This window comes from Micromys minutus (genome assembly GCF_963924665.1).
Source record: "Micromys minutus genome assembly, chromosome: X".
Classification (NCBI taxonomy): domain Eukaryota; kingdom Metazoa; phylum Chordata; class Mammalia; order Rodentia; family Muridae; genus Micromys; species Micromys minutus.
In genome coordinates this window covers 50,452,017-50,477,297 of record NC_137970.1, presented here as the reverse complement: position 1 = coordinate 50,477,297, position 25,281 = coordinate 50,452,017, and the positions used below count along the sequence as shown (strand labels likewise).

The 25,281-nt window shown below is 36.6% G+C and overlaps 1 protein-coding gene across 1 annotated transcript in view; it reads left to right on the top strand.

Moving 5' to 3' along the window:
- Positions 1-25,281, top strand: part of ZDHHC15 (zDHHC palmitoyltransferase 15) — a 131,927-nt gene that overhangs the window by 46,749 nt on the left and 59,897 nt on the right. Inside the window, exons 3-4 of the mRNA XM_080910801.1 lie at positions 2,574-2,668; positions 11,596-11,716. Coding sequence (XP_080766927.1) covers positions 2,574-2,668; positions 11,596-11,716 — 216 coding nt within the window. The remainder of the gene's footprint in view (positions 1-2,573; positions 2,669-11,595; positions 11,717-25,281) is intronic.

Here is a 25,281-nt window from a genome sequence, read left to right as displayed (position 1 = left end):
TGGGCTCTTTTTGACTAAGTGGAGGGGGAAGAGCCTGCTCTGCCAGAGGCATTGGCCTTTTGCTATAGGAAACAGGTTCTTTTCTCCCCATGTATGTTTTTTCTTGGCTGGTATAGCTACAATGTTGTGCTTTTTAACCGAAAATTGTTCTAAGTTTTTTCCATTTGTTTAAAACTTCTTTTAAGCTTCAAAAATTCATATTTAATCTACTCCCCACAGGTCAAACCAACTATGCTAATAACCATTATTTAATCCTTAATTAAAAAATAATAATATCTACTTAAGCCAGTTTCCTTTTATAGAAAAGCTGTTCCTGCCTATCCCAGATACATAATTAATATGATATTTTCTTCCTCAGCCATCTGAAGCAGATAAATTCCCAACTCTTCCCTCTGCTTTCCTTAATACAACACATGTAACTTTTCACTTAAAAGATTCTTCTCAGGACTAAATTCCTCAAACACCCTTGCCTTTTTATTAAGACCATAACAGACCATGATGTGCTCCCAAGCAAAATTCAATGTATAATAAACAGTCTGGTTCAATAGAGTATATAACACATCTTTTCAATAGAATCCTATGCAACTATTTTTTAAGAATTTTATAAATTTATACAATGTGTCCTGTCCCTCAAACTTACACCACCCACCAAACTTCCCTTGCATCTTCACGTACTCTTTTTCTTTAAAAGAGAAATATAATCTATAGTACCTGTACATACACACATGGGAGTAGATCCACTCACTAGATCATGAACAGTCTATTAGGGGTCACATCTCTGAAAAAAATGACTTTGGCTCCCTCAACTGCCAGTATCTCCTCATCTCAGGGGTAGGGCCTCTTGGTCCCCTCCCCAGTACATGCTCAGGGGTTGGATGGCTTAGTCTTGTGTACGTCTTATACAGCTCTATGGGTTCTTATGTGCAACAGTCCTCTCATGTCAGAAGCCAATGTTTTAGATCAATCCTTTCCAACTTCTGGCTCTTATAATTTCTCTGCACTCCCAAATATGATAGCCTGTGCAGGAAACATATGATGTACATGTCCCCTTTGGGGCTGAGCATTCCACTTATTTAAGAAAATAAGAAAAACCATGCTCTCTAAGTTATATAAAATAAAACAATCCCAGATAAAATAAGCAATAAAGAAGGATGTTGTAAAACATTGTGTACAGACTACCTCGCTGTGTGTGCTGAAACACTCTGGGTTATTTTACAAACATAAACTCTGAAGGCATTGCTTAGCATGTAACTAAATCAGACAAGGGATTTCACTGCACACTCCACTACCCCAAGGTTTGGGCTGTATGAATCTTTACCTTTCACACAAAAAAAAAAGACAGTTAAATTTTAGATGTTGTACAGATGCTTGTTGTTTGCATAAATTTATATAAACATATGAGAAATTCTGGAATGAGCCACACCCTTGACATGAAGAAGTGAGAAGTGAGATATCCATGCAGAGTAAACTGTTGACTTTTATTCTGTGTGGGAAATTGAAATTTCATAATCTCACATATAAACAGTCTTGTACTACAAGGCTGGGACTGAATGAGTAGATGTATGAAAGGCTCACCCTTGTTGTTAATTTGGCCTTGAATTACAGCATTCTCTTGAGTCTTTTTGATGGATTGTCATAAGACCATGCTACTCGGGGACTTAAAATAAAACACTGAAGTGATTTTTCATCTTGTAAGCAGTTCTGTGGAGAATGCCAAAACTGAGCTGTTTAAAAGGGAAAAAGTATGAGAAGCCAGGCAGGAGAGTCATGTGGACATTTATTTCAAAGGCACATCTTACACTTCTGAGTTGTGTAGTCAATGGAGCTACTGAAAACAACTGTGGATTTAGAGATAGAAGTTCTGTATTTTATGTCAGGATACACATTGCAGACTGTGTTACCTTGGTTAATGAGCTCTTTATCTCTGACACATAACTACATGCCCTGTAATGTTATCCATCTCAACAAAGTTACTGAGAAAATAAAATGAGGTGACATATATAAAAATATGTTGTAGGCTGGCCAGATGGCTCAGTGGGTAAAAGTACTTGCAGCCAGATCCAATGTCCTTCATTCTATCCCTGGAACCGATATGGTAAAAGGAAATTACTTAATACCACACATTGTCCTCTGAACGCCACATGTGTGCTATATCATGTATATACATACACAGAGAGCTACTTGCACTAAATTAATTTTTTTTTGAAAAAGCATGGTGTAAGCTCTAATGAAGTGCAGATTGTATCATAGCATTTCTTACCCATGGTGGAGGAGATAATAAGAATGGGTTAAATAGCGTTCATATATGACATAAAGGGCGGTTTCTCTTTTTACTCACAGAATCATATGGAAACTGCGAAAAGATATAACTTACAGAAATTCTCTGATTCAAAATTTGGTGTTCTGCATGTATTCTTTATCTGTTCATGGAAAATAGTAGCACTCAGCATTTCATAGTAATGCTAGAGAGTACATAGTAATAAGAGAAGAAGAGACATTTGTTGCTTGCTTTTGTTTTTTTGAGCTCTGAAAAAAATGGATTAAAATGTCAACATGTTTTTTTTTTATTTCAGTTATCTACCTCATACTCTACCATGCCATTTTTGTGTTCTTTGCATGGACCTACTGGAAATCTATCTTTACACTCCCACAGCAGCCAAACCAGAAGGTAAGAATATTTGTTGCTTCACAAAGTTAAGAACAAAAGAAACTAAAGATACCAATAAAACCAGAACAGAAAGGAAGGAAGAATAAATAGCCTTCCTATTCTGAAGAAATTCAGGCTATTTTGTCTTTGTTTTTCCAGACAAGGTCTCTCTGTGTTGCCCAAGCTTGCTTTGAACTCCTAGCCTCCAGTCACCCTCGTTCACCTCTCCTGAATCGCTGGGACTACAGTGGTACACTACCTTGCTCAGCCAAGGATGAACTGAAAGGAATTCACTTTAAGGAATTAAGGATAGACTAGGATATTGAAGGAGTTTGTGAAATCATCAGCCTTGGGAATTTAAGATGAGAAACCCACTGTTTGTAATGGGGATCTGATTAAAACAAAAAGCCACTTTGATTCTGAGACCTCATCTAGTTCAATTCTATGAACTTGTATTATTTTATAATGACACCCAGCAAGAAACTAGAAGGGAACTCTGAGAAAAAAAAAACTCAATTGTGAATCAACCCCTTTAAATTGTAGCCTCTTGAATCCATGTGTTTCTTGCACTATTTGTAAGAGTTCAGAAAAAATGATCATCTCAGGCACTTATTGCCAGTAACTACTTTAAAAGAAATTAGATTTGGAAGTAAAAAGAAATAATGGGAAAGATCTTACCAAAGCTATTAACACAAAATTATACTATTCTACATTGTCTCGTCCATGGATCAAAATAATACAAAATAAAAAATTTAAAGCACATAGAAATGTAGTATACAGAAGTAAAATAATGGGCAAAGTGGCAAGTATCTTCTACTGAATGCTTAAAATACAAATGGGTAAATTTATCCACTTAAAAGGCTGAAATTGCTGGACATGATTGCTCATCTTGTAACCCAGAATTTTAGAAGTTGAGACAGTAAGATTGCCACAAATTTGAGACCAATCTAAGGCCCACAGTGAGACTTTACCTCAAAAAAGGTAATAAAATAAAGAACACTAAAATGAATAATACTTAAAATATTACCGGACAAGATATGGTGATACATACCTGTAATCCCAGCACTCTGGAGGCAGAGGCCAGTAAATCTCTGTGACCTTAAGGGCAGCCTGGTCTACATAGAGAGCTCCACTACTAGAGCTACAAAATGAGTCCCTATTTCAAAAAATGTACTATAAAAGTCTGATATTGACAAACTAGATTAAAATCATATCTATTTAATCTGTCTATAATACAGTGAACAGCACCAAAGACATAAATAAGTCCACAGTAAATGGTTAGAAAAATATAAGCAAATTGCAATAAAAAGTCAAGGGTATTTATGTTAATTTCAAACAAGAGACTTTCATGGGGAAGAAAGAAAGGGGAGGAAGAAAGATAGGGACTGGAGTTGTAGTTCAGAGATACAGAGTTTCTCTGGCATGTGCGAGGCTCTATGTTTGATCTATCACAACAAAAAAAATATTTTCTTTGAAGAGAGTTAAGTCAATCACAAGAGAAAATGAAGTACAATATGTATTGAAGGGGGTCAATATGCTGGTTATTGAGTCTGTGATAAAGCATTTGGCCAGCAGGTTCTTGAACTGAATATCCAGCACCACAAAAAAATAAAGGTTCAGCTGATTAATATGTTAAAGTTTTCTTTAATGAACCTGGAAAATAGAAGCAAAACCTGGGGAAATTAAATTCTGTTCTACAGTAATAGTTAAAAGACTTCAGTTCTTGATGGAAACAGACACAGGGACCCACAGCCAAACATTAAGCAGAGCTCAGGGAATCCTGTGCAAGAGGGGAAGGAAGGATTGTAGGAGCCAGAGAGGTCATGGACACCATGAGAACATAATCCACAGCCCACAGAATCAAGTAAGTAGGGCTCATGGGGGATTACAGGGACTAAAGCAATAATCAGAGAACTTCTATGAGTCTGACCTAGGTCCTCTGCATGTATTTTATAATTGTGTATCTTGGTGTCCTTTGGGATTCCTAACAGTGGGAGCAGAGGTGTCTCTGACTCTTTTGTCTGCTTTTGGGATCCTTTCCATCTACTGGGTTGCCTTGCCCAGCCTCAATATGAGGGAATGTGCCTAGTCTTGCTGCAACTTGATATGCCTTGTTCAGTTGATATCCCTGGAAGGAGCCCTTTTCTGAAAAAGGAGTAGTGGGGGACACTGGGAAGAGAGGAAGAGAGAGAGAAAACTGCATTCTGGATATAATTTATGAGAGAATTTTAAAAAGGCATTCGTTCTACATGTTTGATAGTGTGTAGAGTAGGTAGACAGAAGTTCAGAAGGAAATGAAGGATCTGAAGGATATATATAAAACAATCTACCTCAAAATAGCAGGATATACATTTTCACATTCCATATAGAATATATTCCAATACTGACAAACCATTAAGCTATCAAAGAAGTTGATACACTTATAATATTGAAACAATCTAAGTGCAGTGAAATAAAGCTAGAAGTTAATATGACAAAGAACGCTACAGATTCACAAGTGTGGAAAAATTAAACATACTCTTTTATTAATTCTTAGAATATTTCATATAATGTGTTTTGGCTGTATTCACCACCACCCCAACTGTTCCTAGATCCAACCCCATTTCTCACCCATCCAACCTTGTGGCCTCATACTTCCTCATACTTAAAAAAAAAATCAGGTCCTTTGGGTTACCCATGTACTACTGTTTAGTGTTTGGCCATCTGTGGAAGGTGGTCGACCTACCAGTGGCTACACCCTTTTAAAAGAAAAAAGCTGACTCTTCCAGAAGCTACAATTGCCAATATCTCCTCAGCTATAAATAGGACTTCTTTTCTCCTCTCCTTTCCAAGCTGGGATTCTGTCTGGTTTGAGTTTACCCAATCTTGTGCATGGCCTCCACAAGAGTTCTGAGTTCATGTATGCAATGACCCCATTGTGTATTTTTTTCAATTTTATTGGATATTCTCTGTATTTACATTTCAAATGTTATACTCTTCCCCCATCCATTCCTTTCCCTAGTCTCCCTCATCCACAGAACATATGAAGCTCAAAAAGAAAGAAGACCAGAATATGGATGCCTCAGTCCTTCTTAGAAGGGAGAACAAAATGGGAGAATATACAAGGTCAAATAGAGGAGCAGGAATTGAAGAAAAGATCTACAGAGACTTCTCATCCTTTGTGTATTTTAAAAATGCTGCTTTAATCTATGCATCCACCACCACTGGTTCTTACGATCTTTCTGCCTCCTTTTCTTCAGTGATCTCTGGGCCTTGAGAAAGGAGGGTGTAAAATTGGTGTCCCATTTAGGGCTTAGAATTCTGTAGTTGCTTATTCTTTGTGCCTTGATCATTAAGCACACTCTGAACTAATGGATCAAATAGGAAATCGTGGGAAGTTCTAAAAATACTTTGAGAGGAGTGAAAGTGAGAAATGACATAATAAAAATTATAGAATGCAATCAAGCAGTGCTCACAGAAAAAAATTATAGTCATAAACACATTTAAAGGAAGAAGTATCTCAAATAATTAATTTTGATGTTTTAGAGAACAGTAAAATGAAGAGTGACCTAAAGCCAAAGGTAAAAAAAAATGACAGTTAGAAGGTAGATCAACCAAACAGTAAGAAGATTAACCAAAGCATACAAGACACCATTTTCAGTTCAAACAGTTGTTGTGTCCAGTGCTCAGAATACATAAAGAATTCTTATAATTCAGCAATTAAAGATAACCCAGTTATGAAATGCAGAAATATCCTAAATTGACATTTTTTTCTCCAAAGAATATATATAATTGTTTTTTAAGCACATGGAAACCTCATGAGCCCCACTACCAATTTAAAAATATGCAAATCTAGAACCAAAACCACCAAGAAGGAAAACATTAAATGAATGAATGAATGAATATCAAATATTGGTGAGAATGCAAAGTATTCACAATTCATTCAAATTTAACTGGTAATGTAGACTGGTAAATATGCTATGCAAAATAGCTATGCTTTTCCCCATCTGGTAAAATCCGGGATTGCTGTTTGGTCCAAAAGTTCCATTCATAGTTATATACTCAAAATAATTAAAAGGAGGTATTCAAATAAATACATATAAGCTGGAGAGATGGGTCAGTGGTTAAGAGCACTTACTGTACTTCCAGAGGTACTGAATTCAAATCCCAGGCTCACAACAATCTGTAATGAGATCTGATGCCCTCTTGGGGTGTGTCTGAAGACAGCTACAGTACCCTTATATATAATAAATAAATAAACCTTAAAAAATAGAAAAAATATTTTAAAACATTTATTTTTTAAAAATCAAATAAATACATATGCACAAAATTTATTGCAGCATCAATCATCATAGCCAAAAGATGAAAATTATCCAAATATTTGTCACTGCCAGTAGAAAAGGCCTTTGAGGAAGTATTGCATGTCTGCATTGTATATACACACCAGAGTATCATTGGCCATAAAAGATAATGCAGTGCTGACATTTGATACAACATAGATGATCATTGAAATGTGGTCAATAAAAGACACCAAACACCAAAGGCCATACTGTTTTGAAGTCAAATTCAGGCAGAAACTTATACAGCAGATTTTGGTTGCAGTCTGCCCAGACATAAGGGGAAAAATGGCAGTTCAGTAAAGTAAAGAATTTTCTCTTCAGTGATGAAATGTTTCTGAACTAGGTAGTTTTGTTTGCACCACTGTATGAGTATGCTAAATGCCACTGAATTTATGAACTGTAACTTGTACCTTATAAAATAAAATATCATGTTATCTTAATTTTAGCTTAATTAAAAATTAAGTAGCCCTTTCATATTATGTATGAAAGCTTTATGTCAGTAGAAAGTCTAAGTGGTTAGAAATTTTGTAGACCTAAATTAGATGAGATAATGTTAGGTTTCAACCAAGTACTGCAAATGTCCAATGCTTATGACTACATCTTTTAGTTTTTATATTTATCTTTAATCGTTTTTTACAATCCAGTTGTTATCCCCCTCCTGATCCACCCTCCAACACTTCCTGATCCCATTCCTCCTCACCTCTGTCTACAAGAGGATGTCTCCACCTCCCCCACTCCAACCCACCCACTGCCAAGCCTTCCCACTCCCTGGGGCCACAAGGGTTAGGTTAGGTGCATCTTCTCTCACTGAGGACAGACCAGGCAGCCCTCTGCTGTATGTGTTAGGGACCTCAGCTAGTATATGCTGCCTGGTTGGTGGCTCAGGTTAGTTGAGACTACAGCTCTTCCTGAGAAGACAACTTCCTCCTCAGCTTCTTCCAGCCTTTCCCTAATTCAACCACAGGGGTCCCCGACTTCAGTACATTGGTTGGATGTAAGTATCTGCATCTGTCTCAGTCAGCTGCTGGTTGGAGCTCTCCGGGAACATCATGCTAGGCTCCTGTCTGTAAGCACACCATAGCATCAGTAATAGTGTTAGGCCTTAGAGCCTCCCCTTGAAATGGATCCCAAATTGAGCCAGTCACTGGACCTCCTTTTTCTCAGGCTCTTCTCCATTTTTGTCCATGCAGTTCTTCTACACAGGAACAATTAATTCTGTGTCAGAGTTTATGATGGCAACTGCATCCCTCCACGTGATGCCCTGTCTTTCTACTGGAGGTGGACTCCATGAGTTCTCCATCTCCTGCTACTGGGCATTTCATCTAAGGTGCCTCCCTTTGAGTCCTGAGAATCTCTCACCTCACAGGTCTCTGGTGTATTCTGGAGGGTCCCCTCACTTCCTATCTCCTGAGGTTATATATTGTCATATATTGTGCTGGCCCTCAGGACTTTACTCCCCCCACCCAATACCTAATTATATTCCCCTTTTAATACTACTACATCTTTATCATTTTCTTTTTTTCTCTCTTACAACTTATTTTTTAAAAAGAGGGATACATATACAGATTTTTAAAGGCATTTTGGCATGACACTGTATGAATATATTTTTGTCAGTACTTAATTCTTTTAGAGATTTGATAGCATGCATTGAAATCCCACTAGTTACCATAAGCATAAAGTACATGTAGGACAGAACATAACATGGAAACAGATTTCTTGGTGAGTATACGTTAAGCATAATGATTATTAAATACCAAAAATTTCCACAAGGCCATATTCTTAGCTCTTGTATTATTAATGATTTAAGGTCCAGGTGTACCACACTCTGAGAGGGTGCTATACACTTATTTTTTTTCCTAAGAAGGACTGGGGCTTTCATTTTTTGACCTTTGTCTTCATATGACCTGTGAGTTGTTTCTGGGGTATTCAGAGCTTTCCTTGTACAAAGCTCAAGTTCAAGTGGATCAAAGATCTCCACATTAAACCAGGTAAACTGAAACTATTAGAAGAGAAAGTAGGGAAAACTTTAGAACACATAGGGACAGGGGAAATTTTCCTGAACAGAATACCAATGGCTTGTGCTCTAAGGTCAAAGGTCGAGAAATAGGACTTAATAAGATTGCAAAGTTTCTGTAAGGCTAAGGACACTGTCAGGTAAACAAAATGGCAGCCAACAAACAGATTGGGAAAAGATCTTTACGAACCCCACATCTGATAGAGGCCTAATATCCAAGGTATACAAAGAACTCAAGAAGTTAGACATCTTTATCATTTTCAATTTGTAAAAATGGAAGGAGAGTTATTTGGGTCTACTCAATGGCCAAAATATTAATTTCTCTAACCAAAAAAGAAATTCAATCTGTACCCAACCCATTGTCTCATCCAAAATGCATTTATTGGCTCACTGCTTTATAATCCATAATAAGACTTAAGTAATGCCAGAAATATGCTATCTGTGCCAGTAATCTTGTTCAAAACTATTAGTTGGGTGACCCTAGAGTAATTGTCACATCTAAATAGAAACAACTCTGCCTGTGCCCTTCAAATAGTGTGCAGACTCATGAGAAAGTTACATCCATGATGATGCCCCAAATATTAGTTTTTAGCACTGTCATGAGGTGCTACGTTCAATTATTAAAATATAAATGAAAATCTAAAAATTTTGGATTTTTATGTTAGTATAATTGTTCTTACAAAAAACAAAAAGACCAGGTTTTTCTGTATCGGTTTATAATATTTATGTATTATATACTTATAGAATGTATCTAACTATTATGTGTCAGAATGCAGGACTAAGAATTAAATGCTTATAAATGTATTATGTTTATTGTGACAACCTCAAATACCTTGTATGCCTTTTCATATATTCTCAGGAAGACATTTAATTATCATTCTGATTAAGAATGGCATGATTTAAAAAAACATACCATGGGCAGAGTTATATTTTTAATTTGCTTTTTATTTTTAACATTTATTTATTTGCGTGAGAGAGAGAGAGAGAGAGAGAGAGAGAGAGAGAGAGAGAGAGAGAGAGAGAGAGAGAATGAATGAGAATGTGTGTTCATAGCTGCACATACCTAATCTGAGCATTCTTGTACATGTCTTTTGGCATATTTACATATATGTTTTAGCCACATATATTTAGTTGTCTTGGCTAATATAACTAGGAGTGGGGTTGCTAGGTCATACCACTGATATGCATTTAGCTATAGATAGTACCTAAGTTATCTAAACTGTACTATAAATCCACTCACCAAGATCTTCTGTCCCTCAAAATGTACCTTAAAATGACCAAAATAAAATGTACATATTGTTACAAAGATACTTAACAAAATAGTAGAATCTGTATTATATAAAAGATCATCGCAATTCAGCATAAAAAGACAATAGTATATTTTTCTCAATTTTGTTAATTGCTTAAGAATTTTATACAATTTTAATCATATTCGACCCTCCCATATTCCCCCTAGAACCATTATCCTTGCACTACCTACCTACCCAACCATGTCCTCTTTTTCCTTTAAATCTATCAAGGACAGTTTGTGTTACTCATATATTCTTGGATATGTGGCTTCACTGAAACATAGCCAACCCACCAGAGACTTCATCCTGAAAGGAAACTGACTATAAACCTAATTATTATGATGGACCAAAAAGTTGAATAGGCATTTCAGATGGCCCAGTGAATTCATGAAAAAGTGTTCATTATCAGGAGTAGCTGTAAATGTACTGTGTAAAGCATAATAAGGTATTATATATTAAGTGTTAAAATTTAATTGACTGATAATATCAAATAGATTTAAATGATTAATAATTAGAATTCTAAATAATACTATAAGTTACTTGTTATTACCCAACAATTCTACTCCAGTCTTCTATAATTAGAATTATTTCTTTTATTTTACAGAGAAAGAAGTTCAGATCAAGAATGCCTAATTCCTGAAAGTTATTTTCCATTTTAAGTCCATGAGAAAGCTCATACCAGAAATCCCCACCATAGGGCCTTTCCTTTTCCATCTGTCTACCCTTTTGTATAGACTAAAGAAAAGTTTTTAAGTCTGTTTGTCTTATTAGGTTACCTTAGGCAATATTAGAAAAATGTTGCATTAATTGACAAAAGGTTCAGTATCAGCTAGTGATGATATCCAAAATTCCACCCATTTGCAAAATTATACTATTCAGACAATGTCACAAGCCATCCAGCTTGTGTGTCATTGAAGGTGTCTGAATGTCATCAGCATTATGAACCTATAAAAAATTAATTGGCCCTCAATAATCCCGGCTGCTCATTGAAGGGATCCTGGCAGCAATGTCTTAGACAACTGTACATACTATCATACATGGTGTAATGGAATGGGAAAATTATAAGTTTTGGAGTCAGATGAAGTACATAGGGGAGTAGCTTTGCTACTAATATGTTGATTGAGTACAACCATGGCCAAGGTACTTAATCTTTCTAAATGTTAATTTTTAAGTTAAAAAATACCACCATCTCATAACACAACCAAAATATGTCTAAGACAAACTGGTAAGTTCAAGGGCAGATAATATTTTCATCTAGGTAGTTATGGTTGTTTTCAGTGCTTTCTGGGAGCCTGAAAAAGTAAACATTGCTCATTCTGTTTCCAGTTCCACTTGTCCTATACAGACAAGGAGCGCTATAAAAATGAAGAGAGACCTGAGGTCCAGAAGCAGATACTTGTGGATATGGCCAAGAAACTACCAGTGTACACAAGAACCGGGAGTGGAGGTCAGTTCATCGTCTCTGCCAGGAAGTCAGTTAGCAGGAATGTAAGAAACACCATCATCAGGCTACCATTCTTTTCCGCTCATCTTCTCAAAATTACATTTAATTGTACAAATTTTCACATGACTTTTGGGAAATTTGTAAGTAACTGTAATACCACTAACATTGTATTATACTGTTTTACCACATTCCTTTCCATAGATTCAACCCTCTGTCTGTTTTCCATTGGATCATCTTATTTTTCTGATACATTTTAAAACAAGTAGCAAACACCAGTACATATTCACCTAAATATGTATTTGTTTATGGATAAATTTGCATATGAAAATATGTAAATATCTTAAGTGTACAATTCAATATGTTTTGAAAAATATGCATGCATACCTGTAATCAAAGCTGCTAAAAAATTACTATCACTCCAAGATGGTTCTGCCATGCCTCTACCCAGTCAATCCCAATGCACACAGATGATTGTTATTCTGATAGTTTTCCCATGGTGATTAGCTTTCCCTGCTCTAGAATTTTGTATAAGTGAAATCATACAGCCGTTTGTTTTCTTTCTTTTAGTCAGCATAATATTTGTGACACTTACTCATATTGTCGTGTATTTAATTCTCTGTATTACTGAGTAATATTACATTGTACGAATATAACAGCTTGTTTATCTACTAAGTGGCTGATACAAATTTGGTTTGTTTCCAATGCTTAGCTAGTATGAATCAGTCTGCTATAAACATCCTTGTAGTAATAAGCAAAGGAAAATGTATCTTCATTTATGTGGTTGAATAGCCTTTGTGAAGTTTTACACTTAGGTTTCATTTGCATGAATAGCACAGTACTTGCAGATACAGTTTTTCACCTCTGAAAGGGGAAACCTTGAAAACTAAGGTTCTTTGCTGCATCTTGCTTTGGAAATGATGCTATCAGATTCAGGGTCATTTCTTCACCAATTGTTTACTCAGCAATGTCCGTTAAAATACAGTTTGACAGTTGAGGAAATTTTAATGAGACAACATTAAAGATTTATTGTTAATTTTGTTAGAGAGGTAATTCCATAGTACTTACTTTTTTAAAAAAAAATCATGTATACTAAAATATCTGTGGTTGTTTCAATATTTGCTTTAAACAATGAAGTAACAGATTCAGTGAAAGAAACAGAATAAAGAAAATGGCACATTATTGAACATGCTGATCTGGGTAATGATACATGTGGTTCATTTCTTAGCCCTATATCCGCGGGTGTTTGCAAATAGTGATGACTAATTTCGATTGTCAACTTGATTGAATTAGGAAAAACATAGAATAAAGTGTGGTGGTGAGGCAGGTGAATCTTGTGACTTTGAGATTAGCCAGAGCTACAGACCAAGTTCCAAGCCAATCATGGCTACACAGTGAGCCTCTATCTTGAAGAAAAAAGAAAGAGGAAGGGAGCAGAACAAGGACTGCTGAGTCCTTACCATTACCTTGGGGGTGAAGCTGAGGCTTCTTACAGAGAAGAATGAGTGAGGCAAACCTGCTCTAAATGTGTATGACCGAACCCTATGAGCTGGTGTCCCAGACTGAAGAAAAGGAGAAAGCTACTGTGGAATTCTTTCTCTGTCCCCTGATATCCCAGATAAGAGCTAGATCCTATCACCCTAGCCACTTGCTACTCCTGCTCCATGCCTTTTCTTCCTTAATGGACTAAATCCTTTTAAAGCATAACCTGTAATAAATTTACCTTCCCTCAAGTTGTTTTAACTAATGAAAAAGTTCCATACTACTACTTTTTAAAAAGTGAATATGTATGAGACCCTAATCCAAGCAATAGGAATACTAAATTGATCTCCCTCATTGTTCTCTAATTAATCCCCCCATTTTGATATTTTCATTCAAATCATTTGTGCCTTTCTAACCCCCCCCCCATATTCCACCTGCAAATTTTATGATCTTATTTTTCTTTACAGCTAAACAGTAGTGTTACATTGGAGATAGGCACCATGTTTTCATTATCCATTCATCAGATGAAGAACACTTATGGTGTTTCCATTTCCTAGCTATTGTGAATAGGGCATCTGTAAACATGGCTGTAAACTTATCTGTAGAGCAGGATGTCAAGTCCTGTGAGAAAATGCCGAGGAGTGGTCTAGCTGGGTCATATAACTTATTTTTAGACTTTTTAATTTTTAATGTTCTCCATACTGAATTTCAAAGTGGTTTGACCATTTTGCAACCCTAACCGTGAATGAGGTTTGCCTTTCCCACACATCCTTTTTAACACTTCTCTATTATCTTCTTGTTTTTCTTGACAGAATGACTGACTAAAATAAAATCTCCAAGTATTTTAATTTGCAATTCTATAACTGCTAGGGATGATTAATATTTTTGAGGTATTTTGTAGTCACTTTTATTTCTTTTGAGGACTGTGTTCAGATCTGTAGCCCATTTTTTTAGAACTTTATTTTTTAAAAAAAGAGATACATGTACAGATTGTTAAAGGCATATTTGGAATTAAAATACATGAATATATTTTTGTCAGTACTTGTTTTTTTTTTAAGGATTGATATTATGAATTGAAATCTTACTAGTTACAATAAGCATAAAATACACTTTTTTTAAATTTATTCTAAGAAGAGCTGAGGCTTCCACTTTTTGGCCTTTCTTTTTTTGAGCTTCATAAGGTCTGTGGGTATTCAGATCTTTCTGGGGCTAGTATTCAATTATCAGTGACTGCATATTATGTCTGTTCTTTTGTGACTGGGTTACCTCACTCAGGATGATATTCTCTAGATTCCCATTTTCCAAGGAATTTCATAAAATCATTATTTCTAATAGCTGAGTAGTACTCCATTGTGTAAATATACCACAATTTCTGTATCCATTCATCTACTGAAGGACATCTGGGTTCATTCCAGCTTCTAGCTATTATAAATAGGGCAGGGCTGCTATGAACATTGTGGTGCATGTGTCGCTGTTGTATGTTGGAGGGTCTCTGGGATAAATGCCCAGAAGTGGAATTACTGGGTCTTCAGGTAGTACTGTGTCCAATTTTCTGAGGAACAGCCAGACTCATTTCCAGAGTAGTTGTACCAGCTTACAACCCCACCAACAGTGGATGAGTGTTCCTCTTTCTCCCTATCCTCACCAGATTCTGTTGTCATCTGAGTTTTTTATCTTAGCCATTTTAACTGGTGTGAGGTGGAATTTTAGGGCTGTTTTGATTTGAAATTCCCTGATGACTAGGGATGTCCAGCATTTCCTTAGGTGCTTCTCAGCCAATCAATATTCTTCAATTGAAAATTCTTTGTTTAGCTTGTACCCCATTTTTAATAGGATTGTTTAATTCTCTGGAGTCTACCTTCTTGAGTTCGTTGTATATATTGAATATTAGAGCTCTATCATATGTGGGATTGATAAAGATATGTTTCCAATCTGTTGGCTGGAATTTTGTTTTCTTGACAGTGTCCTTAGCCTTACAGAAACTTTGCAATCTCATTAAGTCCCATTTGTCAATCTTTGACCTTACAGCACAAGCCATTAGTATTCTGTTTAGGAGATTTTCCCCTGGGCCTATGTGTTAAGGTTTTCCCTACTTTCTCTTCTAACAGTTTCAGTGTACCTGGTTTTATGTGGAGATCTTTGATCTACTTTCACTTGAGCTTTGTACAAAAAGATAAGAAACAATCTATTTTCATTCTTCTGTATGCCAGTTGAGCCAACACAATTTGTTGAAGAGGCTGTCCTTTTTTTCATTGAATGTTTTCATCTCGGTTGTCAAAAATCAAGTGACCATATGTGTGAGAGTTCATTTCTGGATCTTCTATTCTGTTCCATTGATCTACCTGCATCTGTACCAGTACCATGCGGTTTTTAACACAATTGCTTTGTAATATAGCTTGAGGTCAGGGATAGTGATTCCCACAGAAGTTTTCTTGTTGTTGAGAATAGATTTCGATATTCTAGGTTTTTCGTTATTCCAGATGAATTTTCAAAGTGCTCTTTCCAACTCTATTAAGAATTGGGTTGGAATTTTGATGGGGATTGCATTGAATCTGTAGATTGCTTTTGGTAAGATGGCCATTTTTACAATGTTGATCATTCTAATCCATGAGCATGGTAGATCTTTCCATTTTCTGAGATCTTCCTTGATTTCCTTTTTTGGAGGTTTGAAGTTCTTGTCATACAGGTCCTTGCTTAGTTAGAATCACACCAAGGTATTTCATATTGTTTGTGACTATTGTGAAGGGTATCTTTTCTTTAATTTCTTTCTCCACATGTTTGACCTTTGAGTAGAGGAAAGCTACTGATTTGTTTGAGTTAGTTTTATATCCAGCCACTTTGCTGAACTTGTTTATCAGCTGTAAAAGTTCCCTGGTGGAATTTGTGGAGTCACTTAAGTATACTATAATGTCATCTGCAAATAATGATATTTTTACTTCTTCCTTTCTGATTTGTATCCCTTTTGAGTTCCTTTTGCTGCCTAATTGCTCCAGCCAAACTTCCAGTACCATACTGAATAGGTAGGGGGAGAGTGGGTAGCCTTGCCTAGTCCCTGATTTTAGATGGATTGCTTCAAATTTCTCACCGTTTAGTTTGATGTTGGCTATTGCTTTGCTGTATATTGCTTTTATTACGTTTAGTTATGGACCTTGGATTACTGCTCTTTCCAAGATGTTTACCATGAAGGAGTGTTGAATTTTGTCCAATGCTTTCTCAGCATCTAGTGAGATGATCGTGTGGTTTATTTCTCTGAGTTTGTTTATATGGTGGATTACATTGTTGGATTTCTGTGTATTAAACCATCCCAGCATCCCAGAGATGAAGCCTACTTGATCATGATAGATGATCATTTTGATGTGTTCTTGGATTCAGTTTGCAAGAGTTCTATCAAGTATTTTTGCATTCATGTTCAAAAGGGAGATTAGTCTGAAGTTCTCTTTCCTTGTAGGATCTTATGTGGTTTAGGAATGAGAGTTATTGTGGCTTCAAAGGATGAGTTAGGTAGTGTTCCATCGGACTCTATTTTGTGTAATAGTTTGGACAGTATTGGTATTAGGTCGTCTATAAATGTCTGATAGAATTTTACACTGAACTCAACTGGTATCTTGTTGATTTTTTCAAAAAAACAGCTCCTGGTTTTGTTGATTCTTTGTATGGTTCCTTTTGTTTCTTCTTGGTTGATTTCTGCTCTGAGTTTGATTATTTCCTGCCATCTATTCCTCATGGGTGTATCAGCTTCTTTTTGTTCTAGAGCTTTCATCTGTGCTGTCAAGTTGCTAGTGTATCCTCTCTCCAGTTTCTTTTTGGAGGCACTCAGGTCTGAGTTTTCTTCTTAGTACTGCTTTCATTGCATCCCATAGGTTTGGGTATGTTGTGCTTTCATTTTCATTAAATTCTAGAAAATCCTTAATTTCTTTCTTTATTACTTCTTTGACCTTGCTATCGTTGAGTAGAGCATTGTTCAGCTTCCATGTATATGTGGGCTTTTCATTGTCTTTGTTGTTATTAAAGACCAGCCTTAATCTATGGTGATCTGATAGGATATGTGGGGGCATTTCTTTTTTTCTCTCTCTTACAACTTTATTTTTTTTAAAAAAGAGGGATACATATACAGATTTTTAAAGGCATTTTGGCATGACACTGTATGAATATATTTTTGTCAGTACTTAATTCTTTTAGAGGTTTGATAGCATGCATTGAAGTCCCACTAGTTATCATAAGCATAAAGTACATGTAGGACAGAATATAATATAGAAACCATCAGTTTTCTTGGTGTGTATAGATTAAGCATAATGATCTTTGAATATCAAAAATTGCCACCAGGCTCTAGTCCTAACTCTTGGATTATTAGTGGTTTAAGTTCCAGGTGTACCACACTCAGAGAGGGTGCTATACATTTATTTATTTTTCCTAAGAAGGACTGAGGCTTTCACTTTTTGGCCTTTGTTTTTCTTGAGCTTCATATGGCTTCTTGTGAGGCTGTTCTGAGAGCTCAGCCCTCTGCCCACAGGTCCTGATTCCTACTGGCTGAGACCTGGCTCTTTCTGTACGCCAAAAAGGACCCTTTTTCAGAGAGCACAGCACTCTCTGCTCTCTGTGGACTCCCAGTGTGACCTCCCTGAACCTATTTGTCATGCTCTTTTCTGGTCCAGGTGTGAGCTGATCTTCGAGCACTGCCTTTCCAGGGCAAATCCTGAGACCAGATGACAGAGACCAGGCCCCCACTGTGGGCTGGAAAGGTCTCTTTTTTTCCGAGAGCCCAGCACTCTCTGTGTTCTGAGAACTCCAGGCACAACCTCACTGTGCCTGTGCCCCAGGCTCTCTGCTGTTCTAGGTTGAAAAGAGTCTATGCATTTGGTCCGAAAGCACAGCCTTTCAAGACAGTTCCTGATTCCCGCTGATAGAGGCCCGACCCTTACTGTGGGCTAGAAAGACCCTTTTCCACAAGCACCAACAAACACTCTCTGTGCTCTGGATACTCACAGAGAAACTTCACCAGGCCTGTGCCCCAGTCTCTCTGATCATCCAGGTGGAAAAGAGCCTGTGTGTCTGTCACTGTTTGTTTCTAACCTGGGTCATCTTGTTCTTCCTTCTTGTTAGCTGGTAAGATGTCAACTAATTCTGCTGTTTCTTTGTTTATTTTTTATCAAGATGACATGTCTATTGGATAATGTGGGGTTTTGAACTCTCCTAATATTAATGAGCTGATGATAGCCTGTGTATTTAATTTCTGTAGTATGCTTTGTATAAAATTGGGTGTAAGACATTTTTGGATATATATGTAGGATAATAACATCATATTATATCATTGTTCTCTTCATTAAAATGAGATGTTCTTTTTTATATCTTCTGATCAATTTTTGTTGGAAGTCTCTTTTGTTAGATATTAAGATTACAGTGCTTGCTTTCTTCCTAGTTCCATTTGATTGATTGTCCATCTTTCCCACTAAATTGATGCCTGTCTTTGAAGCTAAGATGACTTTCTCTTTTTTTCTTTTTCTTTTTATTGGATATCTTATGTATTTACATTTCAAATGTTATTTCTTTTCTCCGGTTCTTCCCTCTCCCATACCTCCTCCCATGGCTTCTATAAGGATGTTCCCCTTACCGCCCACCCACCCTCAACTCACCATTCTGCTATTCCCCTACACTGAGAAAATGAGCCTTTACAGGACAAATGATTTTTCCTCCCACTGATCCCAGACAATGCCATCCTGTGCTACATATGCAGCTGGAGCCATGGGTTTGTCCATCTGTACTATTTGCTTGGTAGTTTAGTCCCTGAAAGCTCTGGAGGGGTTTTGTTGGTTGATATTGTTGCAAACCCCTTCAGTTCCTTCAGTCATTTCTCTAACTCCTCCATTGGAGTCCCCATGCTCAGTCTGATGGTTAGCTTCAAGCATCCTCATCTGTATCAGTATGGCTCTGGGAGAGCCTCTTATAGACATCCCTATTGGGCTCCTGTTAACAAGCACTTCTTGGCATCAGCAATAGGGTATTCTGAGCTTTTGGTAAAATATCCACTTCTCATTGAGTGCAAACCATGTGTATTCTTTTGTGACTGGGTTACATCATTCAGAATGATATTTTCTAGTTTCATCCATTTGCCTAAGAATCTAATGAAGTCATTATTTTTAATAGCAGAGAAGTACTCCATTGTGTAAATGTGCCATATTTTCTGTATCTATTCCCTATTCAAGGACATCTGTATTCTGTCCAGCTTCTGGCTATTATAAATGAGGCTGCTATGAACATAGTGGAACATGTTAGAGTGTCTTTTTGGTATATGCCCAGGAGTGGTATAGCTGGGTCCTCAGGTAGTACTATGTACAATTTTCTGAGGAACCACCAGACTGATTTCCAGCAAGGTTGTACCAGCTTGCAATCCCAGCAACAATTGAGGAGTGTTTTTCTTTCTCTGCATCCTCGCCAGCATCTGTTGTCACCTGGGTTTTTGATCTTGGCCATTCTGACTGGTGTGAGATGGAATTTCAGGGTTGTTTTGAGTTGCATTTCCCTGATGACTAGGGATGTTGAGCATTTCTTTAGGTGCTTTATGGCTATTTATATACTTTAGTTGAGAACTCTTTGTTTACCTCTGTACCACGTTTTTTTCCTTGCAACTTTATTTTAAAAAAAAAGACAGAGATACTTGTACTGATTATTAAAAGCATTTTAGTATAAAACTATATGAATATATTTTTATCAATACTTGATTTTTTTAAGGTTTGATAGTATGCATTGAATTCTTACTATTTACAATGATCATAAAGTATATGTATAACAAAACATAACATGGAAATAGTCAAAGTTTTCTTTGTGTGTAAAGATTAAACAATGATTTTTAACTACCAAAAATTGCCACAAGGCTATCTTCTTAGAGTTATTTGGTTCTATGGAGTCTAACTTCTTGAGTTTTTATATATATTAGATATTAGCCCTCTTTCAGATGTAGAATTGATACAGAACTTTTCCCAATCTGTTGGTTGCCATTTTGTCCTAGAGACAGTGTTCTTTGTCTTACAAAAGCTTTGCAATTTTTGAGGTCCCATTTGTCAAATGCTGATCTTAGAGCATAAGTCATTGGTGTTTTATTAAGGAAATTATTTCCTGTGCCTATGTGTTCAAGGCTCTTCCCCACTTTCTCTTCTATTAGTTTTAGTGTATCTGGTTTTATATGGAGGTCCTTGATTTACTTGGGCTTGAGCTTTGTACAAAGAGACAAAAAAAAAAAAAAAATAGATCAATTGGCATTCTTCTACATGTTGACCTCCAGTTGAACCAGAACCACTTGTTGAAAATGCTGTCTTTTTCTCTCATTTTTCCAAGACATTCATCAAGAAGGAGTATTGAATTTTGTCAGATGATTTCTCAGCCTCAAAAGACATGGTTATATGGTTTTTGCTTTGAAGTTATTTATATAATGGAATACATTGATGGATTTCTATGTATTGAGCTATACTGCATCCCTAAGCTCAAGCCTACTTGATAATGATAATCATTTTGATGAGTTCTTGGATTTGATTTGCAAAATTTTTATTGAATATTTTTGCCTAGAAATATTCATAAGGGAAATTGGTCTGAAATTCTTTTTCTTTGATGTGGCTTTGTGTCCTTTAGGTATAAGTGTAATTGTGGCTATGAAGAACAAATTGGGTAGTGTTCCTTCTGTTTCTATTTTGTGGAATGGTTTGAAGAGTATTGATATTAGGTCTTCATTGAAGGTCTGATAGAATTTTGCACTATACTTATCTGGCCTTGGGCTGTTTTTGTGGGGGGAGGGAGACTTTAATGGCTGCTTCTATGTCTTTAGTGGTTATAGGACTGTATAGATGGTTTATCTGATCGTGATTTAACTTTGGTACCTGGTATCTGTCTAGAAAATTGTCCATTTCATCCAGATTTTTCAGTTTTGTTGAGTATAGGCTTTTGTAGTAGGATTTAATAAAATTTTGAATTTCCTCAGTTTCTCTTTTTATGTGTCCACTTTCATTTCTGATTTTGTTAATTGGATACTGTCTCTGTGCCCTCTGGTTAGTCTGGCTAAGTGTTTATCAATCTTGTTGATTTTCTCAAAGAAGCAGCTCCTGGTTTTGTTGATTTTTTTTTTTTTTTTTGTGTGTACTCCTTTTTTATTCTACTTGGTTGATTTCAACCCTGAGTTTGATTATTTCTTGCTGTCTACTCCTCTTGGGTATATTTGCTTCTGTTTGTTCTAGAGCTTTCAACTGTGCTGTCAAGCTGTTAGTGTATGTTCTCTCCAGTTTCTTTTTGGAGGCACTCAGAGCTATGAGTCTTTCTCTTAGCATGGCTTTACTTGTGTTTTATAAATTTGGGTATGTTGTATCTTCATTTTCATTAAATTCTAAAAAGTCTTTAATCTTTCTTTCTTCCTCGCTCCCTTCTTCCCTCCAACTCTCTCTCTCTCTCTCTCTCTCTCTCTCTCTCTCTCTCTCTCTCTCTCTCTCTCTCTCTCTCCCAAGTTTTCATTGAGTAGAGCATTGTTCAGTTTCCATGTGTATGTGGGCTTTCTGTTGCTCTTGTTCTTGTTGAAGACCAGCCTTATTCCATGGTGATCTGATAAGATGCATGATATTACTTCAATCTTCTTGTATCTGTTGAGGCCTGTTTTGTGACCGGTTATATGGATAATTTTCCATAAGATAGGATGAGGTGCTGAGAAGAAGGTATTTTCTTTTGAAATTTGGGTGTATGAGATGTTCTATAGATATTTGTTAAATCCATTTGGTTCATAACTTCTGTTAGATTCAGTGTGTCTCTGTTTAGTTTACATTTCCATGATCTGTCCATGGATGAGAGTGGGGTGTTTAAGTCTCTCACTATTACTGTGTGAGGTGCAATGTGTGCTTTGAGCTCTAGTAGAGTTTCTTTTATAAATGTGGGTGTCCTTGTATTTGGAACATAGTTATTCAGAATTGAGAGTTCATCTTGGTAGATTTTTTTCTTTCATGAGTATGAAGTATCCTTCCCTATCTTTTTTGATAACTTTGTGTTGAAGGTCAATTTTATTCTATATTTAAATTGCTACTCTAGCTCATTTCTTAGGACCATTTTCTTGGAAAATTGTTTTCCAGTCTTTTATTCTGAGATAGTATCTGTCTGGGTTACTTAGGTGCGTTTCCTGTATGCTGCAAAATGCTGGGTCCTCTTTATGTATCCAGTCTGTTAGTCTATGTCTTCTTATTGGGGAACTGAGTCCATTGATGTTAAGAAATATTAAGAAATAGTGGTTGTTGCTTCCTGTTATTTTTGTTTTTAGAGGTGGAATTATGTTTGTTTGGCTATCTTCTTTTGAGTTTGTTTAAAAAAAGATTACCTTCTTGCTTTTTCTACTGTGTACTTTCCCTTCTTGTGTTGGAGTTTTCCATCTATTATCCTTTAGGTCTAGATTTGTGGAAAGATATTGTGTAAATTTGGTATTGTCAAAGAATATCTTGGTTTCTTCATCTATGGTAATTGGAAGTTTTACTGTATATAATAGTCTGGGCTGGCATTTTATTCTCTTAGGGTCTGTATGACATATGTCCAGGACCTTCTGGCTTTCATAGTCTATGTTTAGAAGTCTGGTGTAATTCTGATAGGTCTTCCTTTATATGTTACTTCACCTTTTTTTTTCTCTTACTGCTTTTAATATTTTCTTTTTTTTTTTTCAGGAGGAATTTCTTTTCTGGTCCAATCTATTTGGAGGTCTGTAGGCTTTTTTTTTTTTTTTTTTTTTTTTTTTTTTTTTTTTTTTTTTTTAATGTTCATGGGCATCTCTTTCTTTAGGTTAGGAAAGTTTTCTCCTATATTTTGTTGAAGATATTTCCTGGCCCTTTGAGATGGGAATCTTTGCTCTCTTCTATACCCATTATCCTTAGGTTTTATCTTCCTTCCCATTGTGTCCTGGATTTCCTGGATGTTTTGGTGTAGGGCCTTTTTGCATATTGCATTTTCTTTGACTATTGTGTCAATGTTTTCTATGGTTTCTTCTACTTTTGAGATTCTCTCTTCTATCTCTTGTATTCTGTTGCTGATGCTTGTGTTTATGATTTCTGACCTCTTTCCTAGGTTTTCTATCTCCAGGGTTGTCTCCTTTTGTGATTTCTATGTTTCCTCTTTAAGGGCTTCTACTTGTTTACCTGTGTTCTCCTGTATTTCTTCAAGGGAGTTATTTATATCCTTCTTAAAGTCCTCTATTATCATCAGGAGATGTAATTTTAAATCTAAATCTTGTTTTTCGGTGTGTTGGGGTACCTAGGGCTTGCTGTGGTGGGAGAACTGTATTCTGAGGATGCCATGTAACCTTGGTTTCTGTTGCTTATGTTCTTGTGCTTGCCTCTTGCCATCTGGTTGTCTCTGGTGTTAGTTGTTCTTGCTGTCTCTGACTGAAGCTTGTCCCTCCTCTGGGCCTGTGAGAGCCCTTCTGGGAGACCAGGTCTCTATTGGCAGGATTTGTGTATGGAGGGTTGTGGGACAGACAGCATTAGCTCCAGGGTGCAGATGGAAATGGAAAGGATCCTCTCCCAGGATGCTCTGGGTTTTCCATGCACTATATGCTCCTGGTAGGTTTATTTTTGAACAGTTATTGAAGTGTGGTCTCATGTGTGGACCTAGTATTGAGAGCACTCCTGATGGACCAGCTCTCTCTGGGTAGGATTTTTGTATAGAGGGCTATGGGACAGCCTTAGTTCCAGGGCACAGATGTAGAAGGGAAACTTAAGATGAGTTTCTTGTAAACCACAAAAAGATGGATTTTGTCTCTTGATTCCTTTAGCCAGCATGTATGTTTTGATTGGAGAATTGAGGACATTGATATGTGAAGTTTTTGTTGAAGGATGTGTGTAGATTACAGTCATTGTGATTTTATTTCTTTGTTGTTGTTATTTGTGTTCTCCAGTGGTACTTCATGTTTTAGTAATTACAGCTTTATTTGTTCTTTCCACAGTCTTTTTGGCTATCTTCATTCTTCAGCTGAAATAGAGCTTGCTGTATTTTATTTAAGGTTGATCTCCCAGATATAAAACATTTTAGGTATTTGGACATTGGGAAGTTTTTTTTTTTCTCCAACTATGTCAGATGGTTTTTGGTACAATAGTCTAGGTTGATTCTCATGGTCCATTAAAACTTGGAATGTATTGCTCCAGGCATTTCGGTCTTTCAGAGTTTCCATGGAGATGCCAGCTATTGTTCTGATGAGTTTTCCTTTACATGTGACTTGTGTCTTTTCTCTTGCAGCTTTGGTATTCTTTCTTTGATCTATATACTTAATGTTTTAACTATGATATGCTATAGAGGTATTTTTCCTGGTCTTTTCAATTTGATGATGCATATGCTTCTTGTATCTGTATGGGGAATTTTCCTAGTTTTTCCCTAATTTGTGGCATTTTCCCATTATGATGTTATTCAAGATCCTTCTATGCTATTGACCTGAAATTCTTCTCCTTCATCTATTCTAGAGGGTGAGAACATTTGCGGGGGGGGGGGGTCAGGTGGACTCACTGTCTTGACCCTGGCATAAGATCATAGCACCTGCTGAATAGAGACGTTGGATATAGTTTATGGGGTCCAGAATTTGTGTGCTATAAGATCAGAGCTATCCCAAATAGTTCTAGGCACTGGATGTTGGACCCAAGCTAGATCTGGGGATTTGGAGTGTGCGGACTTACCTGGTTACACCCTGGTACAAGTTTTATAGGGCTTTGCTTGGAGGAGACTGTTGGATGATCACATAAGGGCTTTGACTATAGATTTTCGGTAGATGGCACAGGTCCTGGCCAGAGCCTGGAGATTGTGGTTGTCACAAATCAGACTGACCTGATTAGACCATGGCACTGGATGTGGTACCCAAGCTATATTTGGTAGTTGGTGAATGTATGGGGGGATGGACCAGGTAGACTCACCTGGATAGATACTGGTGCAAGATGTGAAGGACTGCTGGGTTAAAACATTGGTTGGGTATGAAAATATTTATTAAAACTAGGTAGAAAAGTATGTGACTTATGTAGTAGTATACAAAATATGATTTGAAAAACAAAAGATATGAACTAGGTGTGCATGTGGTAAATTATACCCAGAGATATTTTGTT